The sequence below is a fragment of the Procambarus clarkii genome, chromosome 21 (assembly GCF_040958095.1).
Source record: "Procambarus clarkii isolate CNS0578487 chromosome 21, FALCON_Pclarkii_2.0, whole genome shotgun sequence".
NCBI classification, from domain to species: Eukaryota; Metazoa; Arthropoda; class Malacostraca; order Decapoda; family Cambaridae; genus Procambarus; species Procambarus clarkii.
In genome coordinates this window covers 19,844,986-19,864,062 of record NC_091170.1, presented here as the reverse complement: position 1 = coordinate 19,864,062, position 19,077 = coordinate 19,844,986, and the positions used below count along the sequence as shown (strand labels likewise).

Genomic DNA, 19,077 nt, shown 5'->3' with positions numbered 1-19,077 from the left:
TCAGTTAATAACTCTCGGTATTATAATTTATCGGGAGTCATATTATGCATAGGTAATTATTACACGGAACACTGATAATTTTAGAGAACCACATTCAATTCTCTAACACATTGGTAATAAACGTGTCTAACTAGACATTATCTGACGCAATGTTGCTACTCGATTTCATGAGAATTCTAGCACTAATACGCAGATGAAATGGTTTAATTTATGTTTACACTACCGTTAGTGAAATTAATAACTACTGTAGTTAGTATATAATGATGATGATGATATAATACAATAGTAGTTTATTAGTGTTGAAAATTTCCAACACCAGGTGCCTATTTTACTACTAGGTAACTGGGGCATAGGGTGAAAAAAAACTCTGCTCATTGTTTCTCGCCGGCGCCTAGGATCGAACCCAGGACCACAAGTCCAGCGTGCTGTCCGCTCGGCCAACTGGCTCCCGTATACTAAATATGTCTAATACGCTATACTAAATATGTCACGAATTCCATTTCAATGTTTCCGACTGCATTGATAAAATTTATTTTCATAGATTTCGGTTTATTTTATTTGTTATTGAATTATTTTGTGTGACACTGTGTTGGAATTGAGCAGTGTTGTTTACATTACTGTTTATTTCATTAGTATATGTATAGATGTCACACCTGTGACAGGTAAAACTATGCTTTGTGACAGGTAAAACTATGCTTTGTGACAGGTAAAACTATGCTTTGTGACAGGTAAAACTATGCTTTGTGACAGGTAAAACTATGTTTTGTGACAGGTAAAACTATGCTTTGTGACAGGTAAAACTATGCTTTGTGACAGGTAAAACTATGCTTTGTGACAGGTAAAACTATGCTTTGTGACAGGTAAAACTATGCTTCTCTTGAAAAACAACGCCATCTGTTGCATGTAAGAGCAACACACTCACACATGCTATACTAAATACGTTACATCTCCATTTCAATGTTTCTGATTGCATTGATAAATTGAATTTTCATAGATTTTGATTTATTTTCATTTTGATTTTATTATTTAGTGTGAATTGCAATGGAACTGAGCTGTGTTGTTTACAATGCCTTTCATTTCGTGAGGATGGTTTATTTTTTTATTTTTTTCAGATTTTCATTTCATTTTAACTGTTTTTCTTATATTTCAGTGATGGGAACAACAGATCACTTGATGTTCCTATTTTTCTGGTGGATACATCATACCATTTGGGAAGGCATCGGACGAGGGAGTGGGGAATGGTGGAGATGACGAGGGGATGGAAGTGAGAGATGGTGGGCACGACGAGGGGAAAAGAGAGGGGGTAATGGTGGGGAAGGACGAGGGGACTTGGGAGTTTGGGATGGTGGGGACCAGGGGATAGGGGAATGGAGAATGGTGGGGAGGACAAAGGGACAGCAGAGTGGGGCATAGTGGGAAGGAAGAGGGGACGGTGGAGTGGGGAATGATTGGTTGGCCAAGGAGACGGAGGAATGGTGGGGAGGACTGGGGCACAAGGAGGGTTGCAGTGGTTCAGCAACGCACATGCATTGCTGAGCCACAGCAATGTGTGGCCGGGTACTGTTAGTATGCAAATAAGAACTTTACACCCCAGAAGGATTCAAACCCAGACAGCCAGGAGCACTATGCATCTTAGTGTACCTACCTGGTGCCTTAACCGCTAGACCATACTGACTGTTCAAAAATATTGGTAGCCGTGAGGCTATTTATCCAACATCCGACAGGGCTAGGTGGTCTACTTGGAAATAGATATTTCATCGAATCACCTCATTAGTTGGGGCCACTTGAGCATCACAAATGAGAACAAGCTTGAAAGGTTCCCTAGCCAATATGCAACTGAAAACTCAACACCCCAGAAGGGTTCAAACCCTGACAGTCAGGAGCACTATGCACCTTAGCGTACCTGGTAACTTAACAGCTAGACCACACTGACTGTACAACAATGTTGGTAGTCGTGACACTATTTATCCAACATCTTACAGCTCTCGGTGGTCAACTTGGGCATATATATTTCAACGAATCATGGGACTTTGTGGAGCCATGTGAGCAACACAAATGCGAACAAGCTTGAATGATTCCCAAGTCTATATGCAACTGAAAACTCCACATCCTAGAAGGATTCGAACCCAGACAGCCAGGAACTCTATGCACCTTAGCATTCATGTTTCCTTAGCCGTTAGACCACACTGACTAAAAAAAAATATTGGTAGGCGTGATACTATCCAACTTCCGACAGCACTCGACGTGTGAGGAAATCCAGCTCTAGAATAATGATAATAATACTAATAAATTCGAAGGACCATTCTTTAAGAAGAAAATTGTAGAGAACCAGTGAGTATGGATCTCATTTATTTTAAAACAATTGAAATCTATTAAATAATAATAAGTGAACTGTAAATTAATAAAAAATATTGAGCTGTATCCCTCCACAAACTTTGAGGGGGTAATTTATATAATAAATAATGTGCACGTATATGATCATACGATAAAAATCATTAGAATAATGAATGGTTCTAACTACAAGAACATATAAACAGCTTAGCTGTTTGAGAAGATAGAAGCATGTGTCGAGCGAATACGTCACAGCGACTGGTTAGAGCAGCCTATTCGCAGAACATGTAATCAAGCTGGAAGATAATCGTCCTTCTTGCTCATGCAACTCGAGCTGAAAGGCAAGCTGCATGTAATTTCGATCTAAACATATATGATTCCACACATATTCACAAATTAAGTGTGGATATGCTAAATTAATAACACTTACATGTTTATTTTAATGTACACACGTCTTAACGACAAGGCTTCCTATCTAATATATATAGAGGCCACAATAATATTAGTAGGAAAAAACTCAGCCCTGCCGGACACGGTGTCCGTAAAATGATGAAGCTGTCACGCCTTCCTGACGTTCGTAGGTGCACGGATGACGTAAATAAGAGGCAATGAATTGACCGGCTTCAGGACACTCCTGATATTAATGGCGTCTCTCATCCAAGTCTCTCTCGGTTTGCTCGAGCATGCGCAGTAGCACATAGTGTTGGAATGCAGTAAATAATTTCTTTAATTTTGTCCAACTTTCCGAGATGATAGAGACAAGGTTTATCAAAAATTATACGATATTAATTTGTCTTACGTGACAATGATAAGCGCTAGCTACATAAATAATTTAAATGCAACAACATTCAAATGGGCGAGAATACTAAGAGTAGAAATTCAGTTCTACATGTAGTGAATAAAACCGGTGACCCTTAAACGAGCCGTAGCTCAAGGGTCATATTTGTTTTGTCATCAAGATCATTTCTCATTTCAATGTACAAGTTATCCTAATAGAGACACCCGAGTCAGACGACTCAAGCAGCTACGCAGATGCACCAGGTGTCTCAAATCGCATAATGTAACCAGATGTGAGACGCCATTGAACACATGCAATAGGTGTCGAAGGAGCCAGCATCATGCTGCACCTGTACAAGTATACTAAATTAAAGAATTCAAACCCCAGAGTGAGAGATAGAAAATCCACTCAAGTTCAGTGCTGCAAGGTGAGGAAAAATAACAGCACGGATGCTCATCCAGTCAGCCCTTCTAAACCTGTAGTCCATACGTCACTCCAAGCTGTGACTCCTGCATCTACTAAAGGAAGGAGATGCTGTCTATTCTGTCAAGAGAATAATACCATTTATCAGTATCAAGCCTTTCCTGATTGCGTTACTAGGATAAAGCGCCTCAAGGAATTTGCACGAGTGCACCAGGTTCTTGATGCAACATGATCCAAATACCTGCACCACCCCATTGCGTATATGTAACAGGTGCCACCAGGATCAACATCATTCCGCATTATGTGGAGTTGATAGGCCCAAATCGCCTAAACTCCAGGTGGAACAGGATACTTCCACTACTGTGCAGTGTTGCAAGGTGCAGCAAAAGGTTAAGGTGCTTATCACCAAGTCTCATGATAATATCTACTGCACAACTAAAATTAAATGACAAGAATTTTAGGATCATTACAAGAGGTCTAATCGACCAGGGATCACAGCGAACGTTCATCACTCAGCAAGCAGCTAACAACCTGAAACTTAAACCCTTGTGTAACGTGACATTGAACATAGCAGGATTCCTAACAAATACTGGGCCTCAAGAATGCGAAGTAGTACAATTACTAATATGCCTAGGCGGTTATGTCCGACCTGTCAAGGCCATAGTAGTTGATCGCATCTCTTTTGACCTGAATGTCAAAGGTTTAAGGAACAGCCAGCTTTGTGCAAAAAAATATAATTAAACTGGCTGACACCAAGATAACGTCTGATCGCCTCACTGATGTGGGTCTATTAGTAGGGGCAGACCATCATTATCAGTTCATTACTGGAACAACCAGACAACAGGAAATGAACCTGTTAAGGTCAGCCGGAGGCTACTTACTTACAGGTAAAGTCTAAAACCTGAAGAAGCCTGTGCCAGCTGACAACCAATATTAATTCCAGATTGAGTGTGATACAATTAGTGTTAGCCGAGTTAGTTTCTATGGATCTCGGTGGATAAATCAGTGACCAGCAACCTAAACTGGTCTACGTCACAGCGACAAATGTCATTGACCCCACTGCAGACCCAGAACTATTCTCGACAATAATAATTAACCACATTCAGTCCTCATAGCATCTCATCGCATTTATCATACCTTAGGGTAAGTCTTCCAGAGAAGACAGCATCTATAGTACCTTAGGTAAGTCTTCCAGAGAAGACAGCATCTATAGTACCTTAGGTAAGTCTTCCAGAGAAGACAGCATCTATAGTACCTTAGGTAAGTCTTCCAGAGAAGACAGCATCTATAGTACCTTAGGTAAGTCTTCCAGAGAAGACAGCATCTATAGTACCTTAGGTAAGTCTTCCAGAGAAGACTGCATTTATACCAAGTCGTCTGGGCTAAATTTTAGTAATCCATTTAATGTGATACACCTGCAGGGTTGTCTCAGTTTTGTTTGAGCTCTTTCTGCTTTCTTGTCTCTGCCTACCAGCAACCTTAGAGACAGTTTGGAGAAGTATCTTAGCACAAGCAAAATTGAACTTTGCAATAGCCTGTAAGTGAACATTTTCCAGAAGACAATCATCAGTGAAACAAATTGTTTCTCATAGTAGAATAAACTCATACTCATCCTTTAAGTTATCATGTGCTTAGCTATATCTCCAGAGAGTTATAGTACTGTAACTTAATGTGTATAAACAGAGCAGGTTTACAACTCATTCAGAATCTTAGGTTGCTATATGTGTTTGGTTATACCTCCAGAGGTTTATAGTACTGTAGCCTAATGTATATAATTAGCATTTACCCTCTACTTAGGTAGATTAGAGAAACATTAGTTAGGGTCAGCTGAGTGCAAGTTGAATCTGTACTCACTAAAGCCGTACCACAGACTACATTTATAGAGACTGATACCCATATACGCAGTTTTCTACTTTATATAGAATTTAGCCAGGTTAGGAACTTAAGTTATTATTGTAGCATAGCCTAAAATACTTGTCTAGCTAGGACTACACCCTTAGGATAAATTTAATTTAGCATAAAAACATAGAATTTCTCGTTTGATGTTGAGGTGATTTATGAGTCTCCAGTGATCAGTTAGTGTCTAGTTCCTCATCTAGTTACATGTCACTGCGACCCTAGACATTGATCTCACTGTCGATTAGGTATCTCCTTGATCTCAAAGAAACATATAGAATAATACCATAATCATTACATAGATGTACCCGTGACAATAGAGTATACTTGTCACACAGATCCGGGACATTCGTTATGTACATACTAACGTACTAACCTACTAACATAAAAGAATGTAACTTCAGGGAAAGGGAACAGGTACGCTAGTACTTAACAATGAATTACGACCCGTAATTTCCCGCCTCAGAGTTATGTTAGAAATATCCAACACTATTTACTAATCCCTAATACGAAAGGATGTATTGCCTGTATTAGGTGTTATGATCATCTAATACTCATCTACTAATCCTTAGTACAATTGGATGTATTTACTGTACTGAGCGTCATAATTAACTAACACTACTAATCCTGAATAAAATATTTCCAGCAAATAATATAATGGGTTAATCGACTATGAATCTATTATCAGCTTTATCTCACTGAATATATATAGATTCATGACAATAAGCTGATAATTCTTATTAAGGAATACTGAATTAAAGTGAATTTAATTCGATTCAGGTACATGTAAATATTTTCCCTCTAGTCGTGTAGGCTGAGGCAACTCCTGACTGGTATTTCCGGAGAAAATCAGGCGGTACTAAGCCTTAATTAAATGAACTCAATATTACTAAACTATTCGTTAGTAGAGTTCGCAGATTATAATACATAGTACTAAATAGTTTCTTAAATTACTGAATGTTACTTACAAAGTGTTGGCAATTTCCAACACGGTGGTCAACTTGGGCATAGATATTTCATTGAATCACCTCATTGGTGAGGCCAGATGAGCAAATACAAATGCGAACAATGTTGAATGGTTCCTAAGCCAATATGCAACTGAAAACTCCACACCTCAGAAGTATTCAATACCCGACTGCCAGGAACACTGTGCACCTTAATGTACCTGGTACCTTAACTGCTAGACCACACTGACTGTACAAAAGTTTTGTTAGACGTCAGGCTATTTATCCAACATCCGACAGCACTAGGTGGTCAACTTGGGCATAGATATTTAATCGATTTACCTCACTTGGTGGGGAAACGTGAGCAACACAAATACAAACAAGCTTGAATGGTTTCCAAGCCAACATGCAACCTAAAACTCCTTTCCCCATGAAGGATTCGAACCCAGACAGCTAAGAGCACTATGCACGTTAGTGAACCTTGTACCTTAACCGCAAGACCACACTGACAGTACAAAAATGTTGGATGTTGTGAGACTATTTATCCAACATCCAACAGTGCTCGGTGGTCAATTTGTGCATAGATATTTCAACAAATCACCTCACTTTGTGTGCCCATGTGAGCAACAAAAATACGAACAAGCTTGAATGGTTTCGAAGCCAATATGCAACTCAAAACCAGACACCCATGAAGGATTCGAACTCAGACATTATAGTTCCAAAGCCAATATACAACTCAAAACCTAATACCCATGAAGGATTCGAACCCAGACAGCCAGGAATAGTATGCTCCTTAGCATACATACTACCTTAACCGCTAGACCACACAGACTGTACAAAAATATTGGTAGTCGTATGACTATACATCATCCGACAGCGCTTGGTGGTCAACTTGGGCAAAGATATTTCAATGAATCAAATGACTTTGAGGAGCTATGAGAGCAACACAAATGCAAACAAGCTTGAATTGTTCTCAAGCAAATATGCAAATTAATACTCAACACCCAAGACGGATTCGAATTCAGACAGCCAGAAGCACTATGCACCTTAGAGTACTTGGTACCTTAACCACTAGACCACGTTGACTGTACAAAAGAGTTGGTAGTCGTGAGACTGTTTATCCAACATCCGACACCTTTCGGTGGTCAGCTTGTTTATAGATATTTCAACGAATCACTTCACTTTGTGGGGCCATGTGAGCAACACAAATGCGAACAAGTTTGAATGGTTCCCAAACCAATATGCAAACGAAAAACCCACTCCCCAGAGGGATTCGAATCCAGAGAGCCAGGAACACTATGCACCTTAGCATACATGCTACCGTAACTGCTAGACCACACTGACTGTACAAAAATGTTGGTATTCCTGATGCTGTTTATCACACATCTGTATGCTCAGTTGTTAATTTGGGCATACAAATTTTATTGAATCCCCTCACTTGGTGAGCAACACAAATACAAACAAGCTGAATATGTATGAGCATGAAATCAACTCCTGTGAAGGTGTCCAACAAGGTGACCCCTTAGCCCCCCTCCTTTTCTGCCTAGCTATCAAAGAGGTCACTGATAGTCTGACAAGCGAGCTAAACATCTGGTACCTGGATGATGGCACTCTCGCTGGAACCCCGGAAGCCATTTTGGAGGATATAAGGAAAATCCAGGAGCAGGAAGCAGCCTTAGGCCTCATTCTCAATGCGTCCAAATGTGAAATAATCTCCCGCAACCCAGACATCACTGGGCAAATACAAAATGTTCTTCCAGACATTCTCGTTGTCGAGCCACCGGACTGCACTCTCCTGGGTGCCCCCATCGGCCCACGAGCAATCGAGGAGGTCCTGGCTGCAAAAATCACTGATCTAAAGAGAATGCTGGACAGGATTGACAAGATTGATGCCCATGATGCTCTCTTTCTCCTCACAAGATGCCTGTCTCTCCCTAAGTTGACCAACTTTCTGGGATGTTCTCCATCCTACAGCAGCCCTAAGTTAAATGTGTATGATACCCTTCTGAGGTCCATGCTGGTGAAAGTCCTGAATCTGTCATTGGACGACTCTCAGTGGGAGCTAGCAACCCTTCCTGTAAGACTCAGCTGCCTTGGTGTCCGCACAGACTCCCAAATTGCTCCACCAGCCTTCCTTTCCTCCCACACATCGCACGACCTCGTCATCATCGTCATCGCACGACTTCGTCATTTTGGGTGAGGTGATATGCGGGTATAAAATGAAAGCTGTTTAAATCATAGCATAAGTAAGAACTCTGTTTAGTGTTTGCAGGTTATAGTTGTGTGTGTGTAAACTAAAATTCTTTGAAAATGTAATAAGTTATTACAAAATGCATTCAAGTATCGCGTCAGACTAGAAATAAAAATGAATTTTGGAGAATTGATTTTTCAATTACCATCAACAGTGAAAAGAAACATAAGAAATATTGAGAAATTTCGTGTTAGAATTGTTAATCTTACTTTTTCGGTCATATTTAATAATATATGTCTAAAGGAAAGACTGTTACCAAAGTATACTAATTATATATATATATATATATATATATATATATATATATATATATATATATATATATATATATATATATATATATATATATATATGTGAGAAAGCTGCATGAACGCACAAGCCATATATCACTAAGAACTCTTTGACCCGGCCAGGATTCGAACCCATGCCGTCCAGGATCACCCCTAAACGTACACAGTACCGTGACCACCGCACCAATGATCGCCATAAGGATTGGTGCTTTAACGTCATAAGGTCAAAGAGTTCTTAGTGATATATGGCTTGCGCGTTCATGCAGCTTTCTCACACATGTTAGACTCAGTGCGTCCCGTGCATGCGCCAGAATTTGATGAAAAACTGTAACCAAATGGATCAACGAGTTTCGTCGGGGGTTCGTCAGTCAGGGAGCTTAGTTAAGCTCCCTGACTGACTGACCATGACTGACTGACCATGACTGACCAATCCTTATGACGATCATTGGTGCGGTGGTCACGGTAATGTGTACGTTTAGGGGTGATCCTGGACGGCATGGGTTCTAATCCTGGCTGGGTCAAAGAGTTCTTAGTGATATATATATATATATATATATATATATATATATATATATATATATATATATATATATATATATATATATATATATATATATATGTCGTACCTAGTAGCCAGAACGCACTTCTCAGCCTACTATGCAAGGCCGGATTTGCCTAATAAGCCAAGTTTTCCTGAATTAATATATTTTCTCTAATTTTTTTCTTATGAAATGATAAAGCTACCCATTTCATTATGTATGAGGTCAATTTTTTTTTATTGGAGGTAAAAGTAACGTAGATATATGACCGAACCTAACCAACCCTACCTAACCTAACCTAACCTATCTTTATAGGTTAGGTTAGGTTAGGCAGCCGAAAACGTTAGGTTAGGTTAGGTTAGGTAGGTTAGGTAGTCGAAAAACAATTAATTTATGAAAACTTGGCTTATTAGGATAATCGGGCCTTGCATAGTAGGCTGAGAAGTGAGTTCTGGCTACTAGGTACGACATATATATATATATATATATATATATATATATATATATATATATATATATATATATATATATATATATATATATATATATAAAACTGTGCCTGGGGACCCACCACCCTTAATTACCCCCTACTCCAAATTAATCAACAAAAATCAGAAATTACAACCATCACACAGAAATAACCTGCACACGTAAATAACATCACATGAAACAAGAAGGTATGACAGGATGTGCAGGATACCCCCGTTGAAAAGCAGAGGTGCAACAGGAACTTCTGAGAGAAGTTCCGGATCAGCCAGGCTGTGGTACTCCACATACTGCACAAGGATGGATTGATAAATTAATATATGGACTACTGACTTTAAACACAAGTTTATTGATTTTATTAAAAAAATATATCATATATTTTACATAAATACTTAGGAATTTTTTCTTAGAAATTATATTGTTCTGTAAAGGAAGTAAGATTGATGGGAGTCACCTCTGACTCAATTACATAAAGTTTATTGATTTTATTACAAAAATAAATCATATTTTACATAAATAATTAGAATTGTTTTTAGTAATTATATTGTTCTGTAAAGGAAGTAAGATTGATGGGAGTCACCTCTGACTCAATTACATTATCAAAAAATAGTTTATTATCTGCTATCAGACAAATATTGGGTAATTTTCTTCTGAACCATCATGACTTGCCCTTTTCCAACAGATTCATCTTCCTTCTTGACTATCTTCAAATTATTTCTTTCTTTTTTTCTGTTTGATGGCTTCAAAATAATGGACGTCTTCGACCCTTCTAAGATATGATCTTTGGGAACCCTGATGAAGGCAGTTGCTTCAGCAGTAAGTAGACACTGATGTGCTGAAAATGTGGAAAACATAACATATATAATAAATATATATTTCTTGCAAAAAACAAAACACCAAAATCACAGAAATTTGGAACCATAGTAGTCTGTAAACAGAGGCCACCAGGCATTACAACAATTGGTAGACCAAGAAGGGCAATTGTGGTGCCACATTGGTTTCCAAGAATCCTAGCATAGATTATTTGAGTTAAAATTGGTTTACTTTTACCAAGGGGCATTTGGCCCACCCCAGTACCCACTGTGTGTGTATTCTTCCAAATAGTGTAGAGGTGCCATTGGCACAATCAGAGAGCACTGTATAAACATCAGAGGTCCGTGGTTGTTCAACGTCCTCCCAGCGACTATAAGAAATATTGCCGGAACAACCGTGGACATCTTCAAGAGAAAACTGGACTGTTTTCTAAGAGAAGTTCCGGATCAGCCGAGCTGTGGTGGGTATGTGGCCCTGCGGGCCGCCTGAGCAGAGTGGGGAGTCGGTGACGCCTGAGCAGAGCGCGGAGTCGGGGACGCCTGAGCAGAGCACGGTGTCATTGGCACCGGAGCAGAGCGCGGTGTCGCAGTCCCCAGAGCAGAGCACAATGTCGGGGACGCCGCAGCAGAGTGCGGTCCCTGGCAAAGGGACACAAACAAAGCAAGGCCCCAAAATATGTTGGTATTACAAATGGGCAACCTGTAAACATGGGATATCGGGAAGAACAAATGGAACATGTAAGTACGATTACCCTAGAACGTGCAGAAACCTCCTCAATACAGGTACATGTACCAAAAGCTGTGAATTCTTTCACCCAGAAATTTTCAAGAACTCTTTGGACAGGAAAGAGTGCTTCAATGCTGAATGTCCAGCTTTTCATATAAGAGGTACCAGGCAAATAAAACCGACAGACCACCACTATGAAAACACCCACTACTCCATCGACCGGGATAATTTTTTAGCAAGAGGAGGAGGAGAAGAAGAATGGCTAAAATTGACTAGACTCTACCACCAACTCGGTCAAATGCTAGAGAGGACGCAAACACAGTGACCTCCGTACCAGAGCCTCAGATATTAACACCAAGTAAAGCATCCAGCACTTCCACTAACACGATAACATCATTTATATTTGCCAACATCCAGGGTATAAAAACACGCAAATCCAACAAAATTCACTTTATAGATGGTCTCCTTCATGAGGCAAATGCAGTGTTTGCAGCCCTAACAGAAACCCACACAAAGGACTACCATGATGGTGAAATATGGATCTCAGAGTACAATCTTTTCAAATGTGATAGGAAACACCGGCTTCAGGGTGGGGTCAGCCTCTACATCAAAGACACACTCATCTGTACTGAGCTGCTAAACACCTCAAATGATATGGTGGAAGTGCTGATAATCAAAATAGAGATTTTAAATGTAGTTATTGTCCTTGTATATAAGTCACCGGAGGCAAACCCTCAGCAGTTTAAAGACCAACTAATGAAAATAGAACACTGCTTGGAAAACCTCACAAATCCAGCTCCGAACATCATCCTGCTTGGGGACTTCAACCTACGGCACCTGAAATGGGAGCACCTGGCTAATACAGTAATATCAGAAAGAATACCAGGAAGTAGCCTAAATGAACAGGCACATGCAAATGACCTGCTACGGATGTGCGACAGGTTTGCCTTAAACCAGCAAATAGAACCAACTAGGAAGGAAAACACGCTGGACCTCATTTTCACTAATAATGATGAATTGATCAGGAACATAATGATTACAAATACCTGTTACTCAGATCACAACTTAATTGAAGTTATGACAACTATGGGAAATAGACCTTCAAAACCAGTCCAGATTCCCGGTGGAGGAGATTTCGGCAAATTCAACTTCAATAATAAACAGATAAACTGGGAGCAAATAAACAAGGACTTCACAGAAATAAACTGGGAAGAACAGCTAGAAAATGCAAATCTGAACCAGTGCCTGGAAAATATAAGCTCAGTAGCACTAAAAATATGTTCAAACCGCATACCCCTAAGAAAAAGGAGGAAGAGATGCAGATTGGAACGGGAACGTCGTTCCCTATATAGGCGAAGAAAACGAATCACGGAACAACGGAGTCGCACCCTATCCCAAGAACGGCGAAAAAGGTTAGGTAGAGAAATAGAAACAATTGAACTCAAGCTACAAGAATCATACAAAACCCAGGAGAGGCAAAGAGAGCAAAAGGCCGTCAGTGAAATAGAGAAAAATCAGAAATATTTTTTCTCCTATGCAAAATCAAGATTAAAAACCACATCTAGTATCGGGCCCCTGCGAAAGGGAGATGGAACTTTCACCGATGACAACAAAGAAATGAGCGAGCTACTGAGGAAGCAGTACGACTCTGTTTTCAGCAAGCCATTAAACGCACTAAAGATTGATAACCCAAATGAATTTTTCATGGATATGATACCAACATCAAATCATATATCAGACGTCACCCTATCCCACTGCATTTTGAAGAAGCCATAAACAGTATGCCTTTGCACTCTGCACCAGGCCCGGATTCTTGGAACTCCATATTCATCAAGAACTGTAAAAAACCACTATCGCAGGCCCTCCACATTCTGTGGAGACAAAGCCTAGATACTGGCGTTATCCCTGATATACTAAAAACAGCAGAGATAGCACCACTTCATAAAGGAGGAAATAAGGCAGAGGCAAAAAATTACAGACCGATAGCACTAACATCGCATGCCACAAAACATTTTGAGAGAGTACTAAGAAGTAAGATCACAAAATACATGGAATCACAGCATCTCCATAACCCCGGACAACATGGTTTCAGAACAGGGCGCTCTTGCCTGTCGCAGTTGCTGGACCACTATGATATAGCATTAGATGCTATGGAAGACAAACAAAATGCTGATGTAACTTACAGAGATTTCGCAAAAGCTTTTTGACCATGGTGTTATTGCACATAAAATGCGTTCAAAAGGAATTACCGGAAAAATAGGCAGATGGATCTACAATTTCCTGACTAACAGAACACAATGTGTAATAGTCAACAAAATAAAATCCAGCCCATCAACCGTGAAGAGCTCAGTCCCCGAGGGTACTGTGCTTGCTCCAGTACTTTTTCTCATCCTCATATCGGACATAGACAAGAACACAACCTATAGCACTGTATCATCCTTTGCAGATGACACTAGGATCTTCATGAGAGTAGGCAGCATAGAGGACACGGCAAACCTCCAATTAGATGTAGATCAGGTCTTTCTATGGGCTACAGAAAATAATATGGTGTTTAACGAAGATTAGTTCCAGCTCATGCACTGTGGAAAAAATGTAAATATAAAAACGGAAACCGCGTAAAAAACTCAGGCAAATCATACCATAGAACGAAAAGGCAATGTAAAGGATCTGGGTGTCCTCATGTTGGAAGACCTTACCTTTAAAGAACACAATAAAGTAGCCGTCACAACTGCAAGAAAAATGACAGGTTGGATAACAAGAACTTTTCACACTAGAGATGCTATACCGATGATGATACTTTTCAAAACACTTGTGCTCTCTAGAGTGGAGTACTGCTGCACAATGACAGCACCTTTCAAAGCTGGAGAAATTGCTGACCTGGAGACCGTGCAGAGATCCTTTACTGCTAGAATCCACTCAGTAAAACATCTAAACTATTGGGACCGACTAAAGAGCCTAAATCTGTACTCCCTTGAGCGCTGGCGGGAGAGATACATAATAATTTACACGTGGAAAATATTTGAGGGGCTGGTCCAAAACCTGCACACAGAAATAACATCACATGAGACCAGAAGACATGGCAGGATGTGCAGAATACCCCAATGAAAAGCAGAAGTGCAACAGGTACTCTGAGAGAGAACTCTATCAACATCAGAGGCCCGAGACTGTTCAACACGCTTCCGCTACACATTAGGGCCATAACTGGCATACCCCTCAGAGTGTTCAAGAGAACTGGATAAGCACCTCCAAAGGATACCTGATCAACCAGGCTGTGACTCATACGTCAGGCTGCGAGCAGCCGCGTCTAACAGCCTGGTTGATCAGTCCAGCAACCAGGAGGCCTGGTCGACGACCGAGCCGCGGGGACGCTAAGCCTCGGAAGCACCTCAAGGTACTTGCCCTACCATCTACATGATTTGATGCTCTGCAAATACAGCTCACATCCATTCATTGCACACTTATATAATAATTATTTGAGAATATATAACAAGTACTTTATATTTAAAAATAATTTTTTTTATATATGTAGCTATACAATATTTGTATCCCTGGTTTCCATACAGTATATTCTAAACCAAATATATATTAACAAAACACATCACAACAAATAGTTGACAGCTGGTAGACTGCCAAATAACAAAAAGAGCTTTGGATATATGATCAGATATTCTTGAGATGGGACAGGAACCAAAGACTCGCCAGGTCCAAAAAGTACACTTGAAGCCTCCCCAAAACCTCCATTCATTCATTCATTCACAAACTTCTCCTAAGACCATCATGAATTAATGAATGATTGCATGATGGTCTTTCCCCCAAGACCAAATGATCCAAGGTATGATCCAAATATTGAAATATATTCCCCAAAGATCAAAATATCCAAGATATGATCAAAATATTCAATCAAAACTAGTGACATCAAATCAGCTTATAGAGTGGGTATCAAATCAACAGGAGGGTATAAATAACAGGAGAATTTGAGTTAAACTAGATAGCTGCTTCCGCAAGTCAGACCTTTTCAAATCTGCAGTCTCTAGTAAATCAAATGTTTATGTGAATAAATGTGTGACCAGGTTCAGACAAAATCTCTTATTTACACTGCGGGGTTTCTGGAAAAATTCCCCTGTAATTAAACATTGTTTTGTGCGAGATGGTAAAATTATAGCTAGGAGGACTGACACTGGAAAAACCTATTTTATAACCACTGAAGCTCACCTCAATTCTCCTGAATGACTGTGGGATAGCTGCTGAATAACCAGAGTTCAAATTATAACCTCATTTAACTACCAATGTGTACTTTAGCTCTGCCTTTCCTTCCAAAAGGTTTTAACTTTAAAAAAAAAATGGGTCTTCTTTATTATTGTCTCTTTTTTTTTCTTTTTTTACTTCCTTGTTCCATAGTACACTGGCTTTGCCTGTGTCCTCTAGTATAAACTTTATCATCCAGTGTACCTGAGTGTATCTCAATTTAATCTACCTCATTTTGTTTTAGTGTTTTAGTGTAACTTTAATATTAAACTATAGTGTACTTATTATATTATAGTAAGTAAGCTATTCATTTTATAGATTTCATAATTGCTTTTTGACTTTTATTGGTCATCCATTGTTACTAATTATTCTAGTTCATTTTCACTTTAAGTTCCCATAAGTTTTCATTACTTAAATTACCATTAAGTTTATATTACTTTACAATTTTTAAATCTTTAAAATTTATAACTAAAACTGGACAAACTGGAGGAATGGCCCAAGAATATATACGCCAATTGTTTGACAGTTGAAACACGGGACCATAGAGCCAATCCTCAACCCCTGCAAACACAACTAGGTGAGTACAAGTTTTGCTTAGAAATCAAATTATGAAGAATGAGTTTTGATTACCTGTCACAGTTGTACCTTGAGAAAGTCGGTGTTTCTTCTTCATTTTTTTCAAGGACTTATCCTCTTGCTCTACATTCTTGTCTTTTGCTTCCCTGATCTTCCTATTTTGATTTTCCTGAATGTGAACTGAAAATAAGGAAAACCTGAATAAAATATATATCCTCATTAAACAAAAATTGTGTTTCTCTACAGCTGCAGCTACAGATAACACACAGCCACTCTACTTGAATTAATGCACATGCTAAACACACAAACACAATACTTCAAATCTACAAAAGTGACAGCAGAGAAGATCCACTCAATTATATAGACCTGTATCACTGACAAGTGTAATAGTCAAAATATTGGAAAAAAATAACAAAAACTAAATGGGTAGAACACTGGGAGAGAAATGATATAATATCAGAGAGACAGAATGGTTTTTGATCTGGAAGATCCGGTGTATCGAATTTACTAAGTTTCAATGATCGAGCAACAGAGATTTTACAGGAAAGAGATGGTTGGGTTGACTGCATCTATCTGGACCTAAAAAAGGCTTTTGATAGAGTTCCACATAAGCGGTTGTTCCGGAAACTGGAAAATATTGGAGGGGTGACAGGTAAGCTTCTAACATGGATGAAAACTTTTCTGACTTATAGGAAAATGAGGGCAGTGATCAGAGGCAATGTATCAGACTGGAGAAATGTTACAAGTGGAGTACCACAGGTGTCAACTGATGTACCTTGTACACCAGTTGATTGACAGTTGAGAGGCGGGACCAAAGAGCCAAAGCTCAACCCCCGCAAGCACAATTAGGTGAGTACAGGGCTCAGATTTTGCACCGGGGATGTTCATTGTCTACATAAACAATGCATGGAATACAGAATTATATGAACATGTTTGCTGATGATGCTAAGATAATAGGAAGAACAAGAAACTTAGATTGGCATGCCCTTCAAGATGACCTGGACAAAATAAGTGTATGGAGCACCACTTGGCAAATGGAATTTAATGTGAATAAATGTCATGTTATGGAATGTGGAATAGAACATAGACCCCACACAACCTATAAATTATGTGAGAAATCCTTAAAAAATTCTGATAAAGAAAGAGATCTAGGGATGGTTCTGGATAGAAAAGTATCACCTGAGGACCACATAAAGAACGTTGTGCGAGGAGCCTTTGCTACACTTTCTAACTTCAGAATTGCTTTTGAATACATGGATGGTAAAATACTAAAGAAATTGTTCTACATAAATGTACAAAAACTTTTTTCTTAATGTTAATCCGGATCTAAAATTCTTCCTGGCCATGTAATAGAACCCCAGTAAATCAATATATGAAAATATATTTAAAAATTCTTTGATAAACAGATGAGACTTTGTTGGGTAAAGAATGCATGAACTTCAGGTTGGATTTTTTTATATATATTTTCTTTTATTTATTTATATAATATATATATATATATATATATATATATATATATATATATATATATATATATATATATATATATATATATATATATATGAATGAAAACTCACACCCCAGAAGTGACTCGAACCCATACTCCCAGAAGCAACGCAACTGGTAACTACAGGGTGCCTCAATCCACTTGACCATCACGGCCGTCAAAAGGAAGTGATAGCCGAGGCTATTTGAGCCACTTCCCCGACGGCAACTCGGATGGTAATCTTGGGCATAGCATTTCACAAAATCACCTCATTCTTTGGGGCACACGTGAGGAACACAAATGCGAACAAGCCTGAATGGTCCCCAGGACTATATGCGAATGAAAACTCACACCCCAGAAGTGACTCGAACCCATACTCCCAGAAGCAACGCAACTGGTAACTACAGGGCGCCTTAATCCACTTGACCATCACGGCCGTCAAAAGGAAGTGATAGCCGAGGCTATTTGAGCCACTTCCCCAACGGCAACTCGGATGGTAATCTTGGGCATAGCATTTCACCAAATCACCTCATTCTTTGGGGCACACGTGAGGAACACAAATGCGAACAAGCCTGAATGGTCCCCAGGACTATATGCGAATGAAAACTCACACCCCAGAAGTGACTCGAACCCATACTCCCAGAAGCAACGCAACTGGTAACTACAGTCACTTCTGGGGTGTGAGTTTTCAGTTGCATATTGTCCTGGGGACCATTCAGGCTTGTTCGCATTTGTGTTCCTCACGTGTGCCCCAAAGAATGAGGTGATTTGGTAAAATGCTATGCCCAAGATTACTATCCGAGTGGCGGCGGTGGGGTGGTTCAAATAGCTTAGGCTATCACCTCATTATGTCCGGTCGTGATGGTCAAGTGGATTAAGGCGTCTTGTACATACCAGATGCGTTGCTTCTGGGAGTATGGGTTCGAGTCACTTCTGGGGTGTGAGTTTTCAGTTGCATATTGTCCTGGGGACCATTCAGGCTTGTTCGCATTTGTGTTCCTCACGTGTGCCCCAAAGAATGAGGTGATTTGGTAAAATGCTATGCCCAAGATTACTATCCGAGTGGCGGCGGTGGGGTGGTTCAAATAGCTTAGGCTATCACCTCATTATGTCCGGTCGTGATGGTCAAGTGGATTAAGGCGTCTTGTACATACCAGATGCGTTGCTTCTGGGAGTATGGGTTCGAGTCACTTCTGGGGTGTGAGTTTTCAGTTGCATATTGTCCTGGGGACCATTCAGGCTTGTTCGCATTTGTGTTCCTCACGTGTGCCCCAAAGAATGAGGTGATTTGGT

At 39.7% G+C, this 19,077-nt stretch overlaps 1 protein-coding gene across 1 annotated transcript; it reads left to right on the top strand.

Annotated features, from left to right (window-relative positions):
* The first annotated feature begins 10,512 nt into the window (after nt 1–10,512).
* Nucleotides 10,513–17,705, top strand: LOC138366933 (uncharacterized). The gene is made up of 2 exons (XM_069328207.1): nt 10,513–16,299; nt 16,545–17,705. Exon 1 carries the CDS (start codon nt 12,132–12,134, stop codon nt 13,251–13,253), a length of 1,122 nt encoding a protein of 373 aa, XP_069184308.1. The 5' UTR covers nt 10,513–12,131; the 3' UTR covers nt 13,254–16,299; nt 16,545–17,705.
* Nucleotides 17,706–19,077: the final 1,372 nt, after the last annotated feature.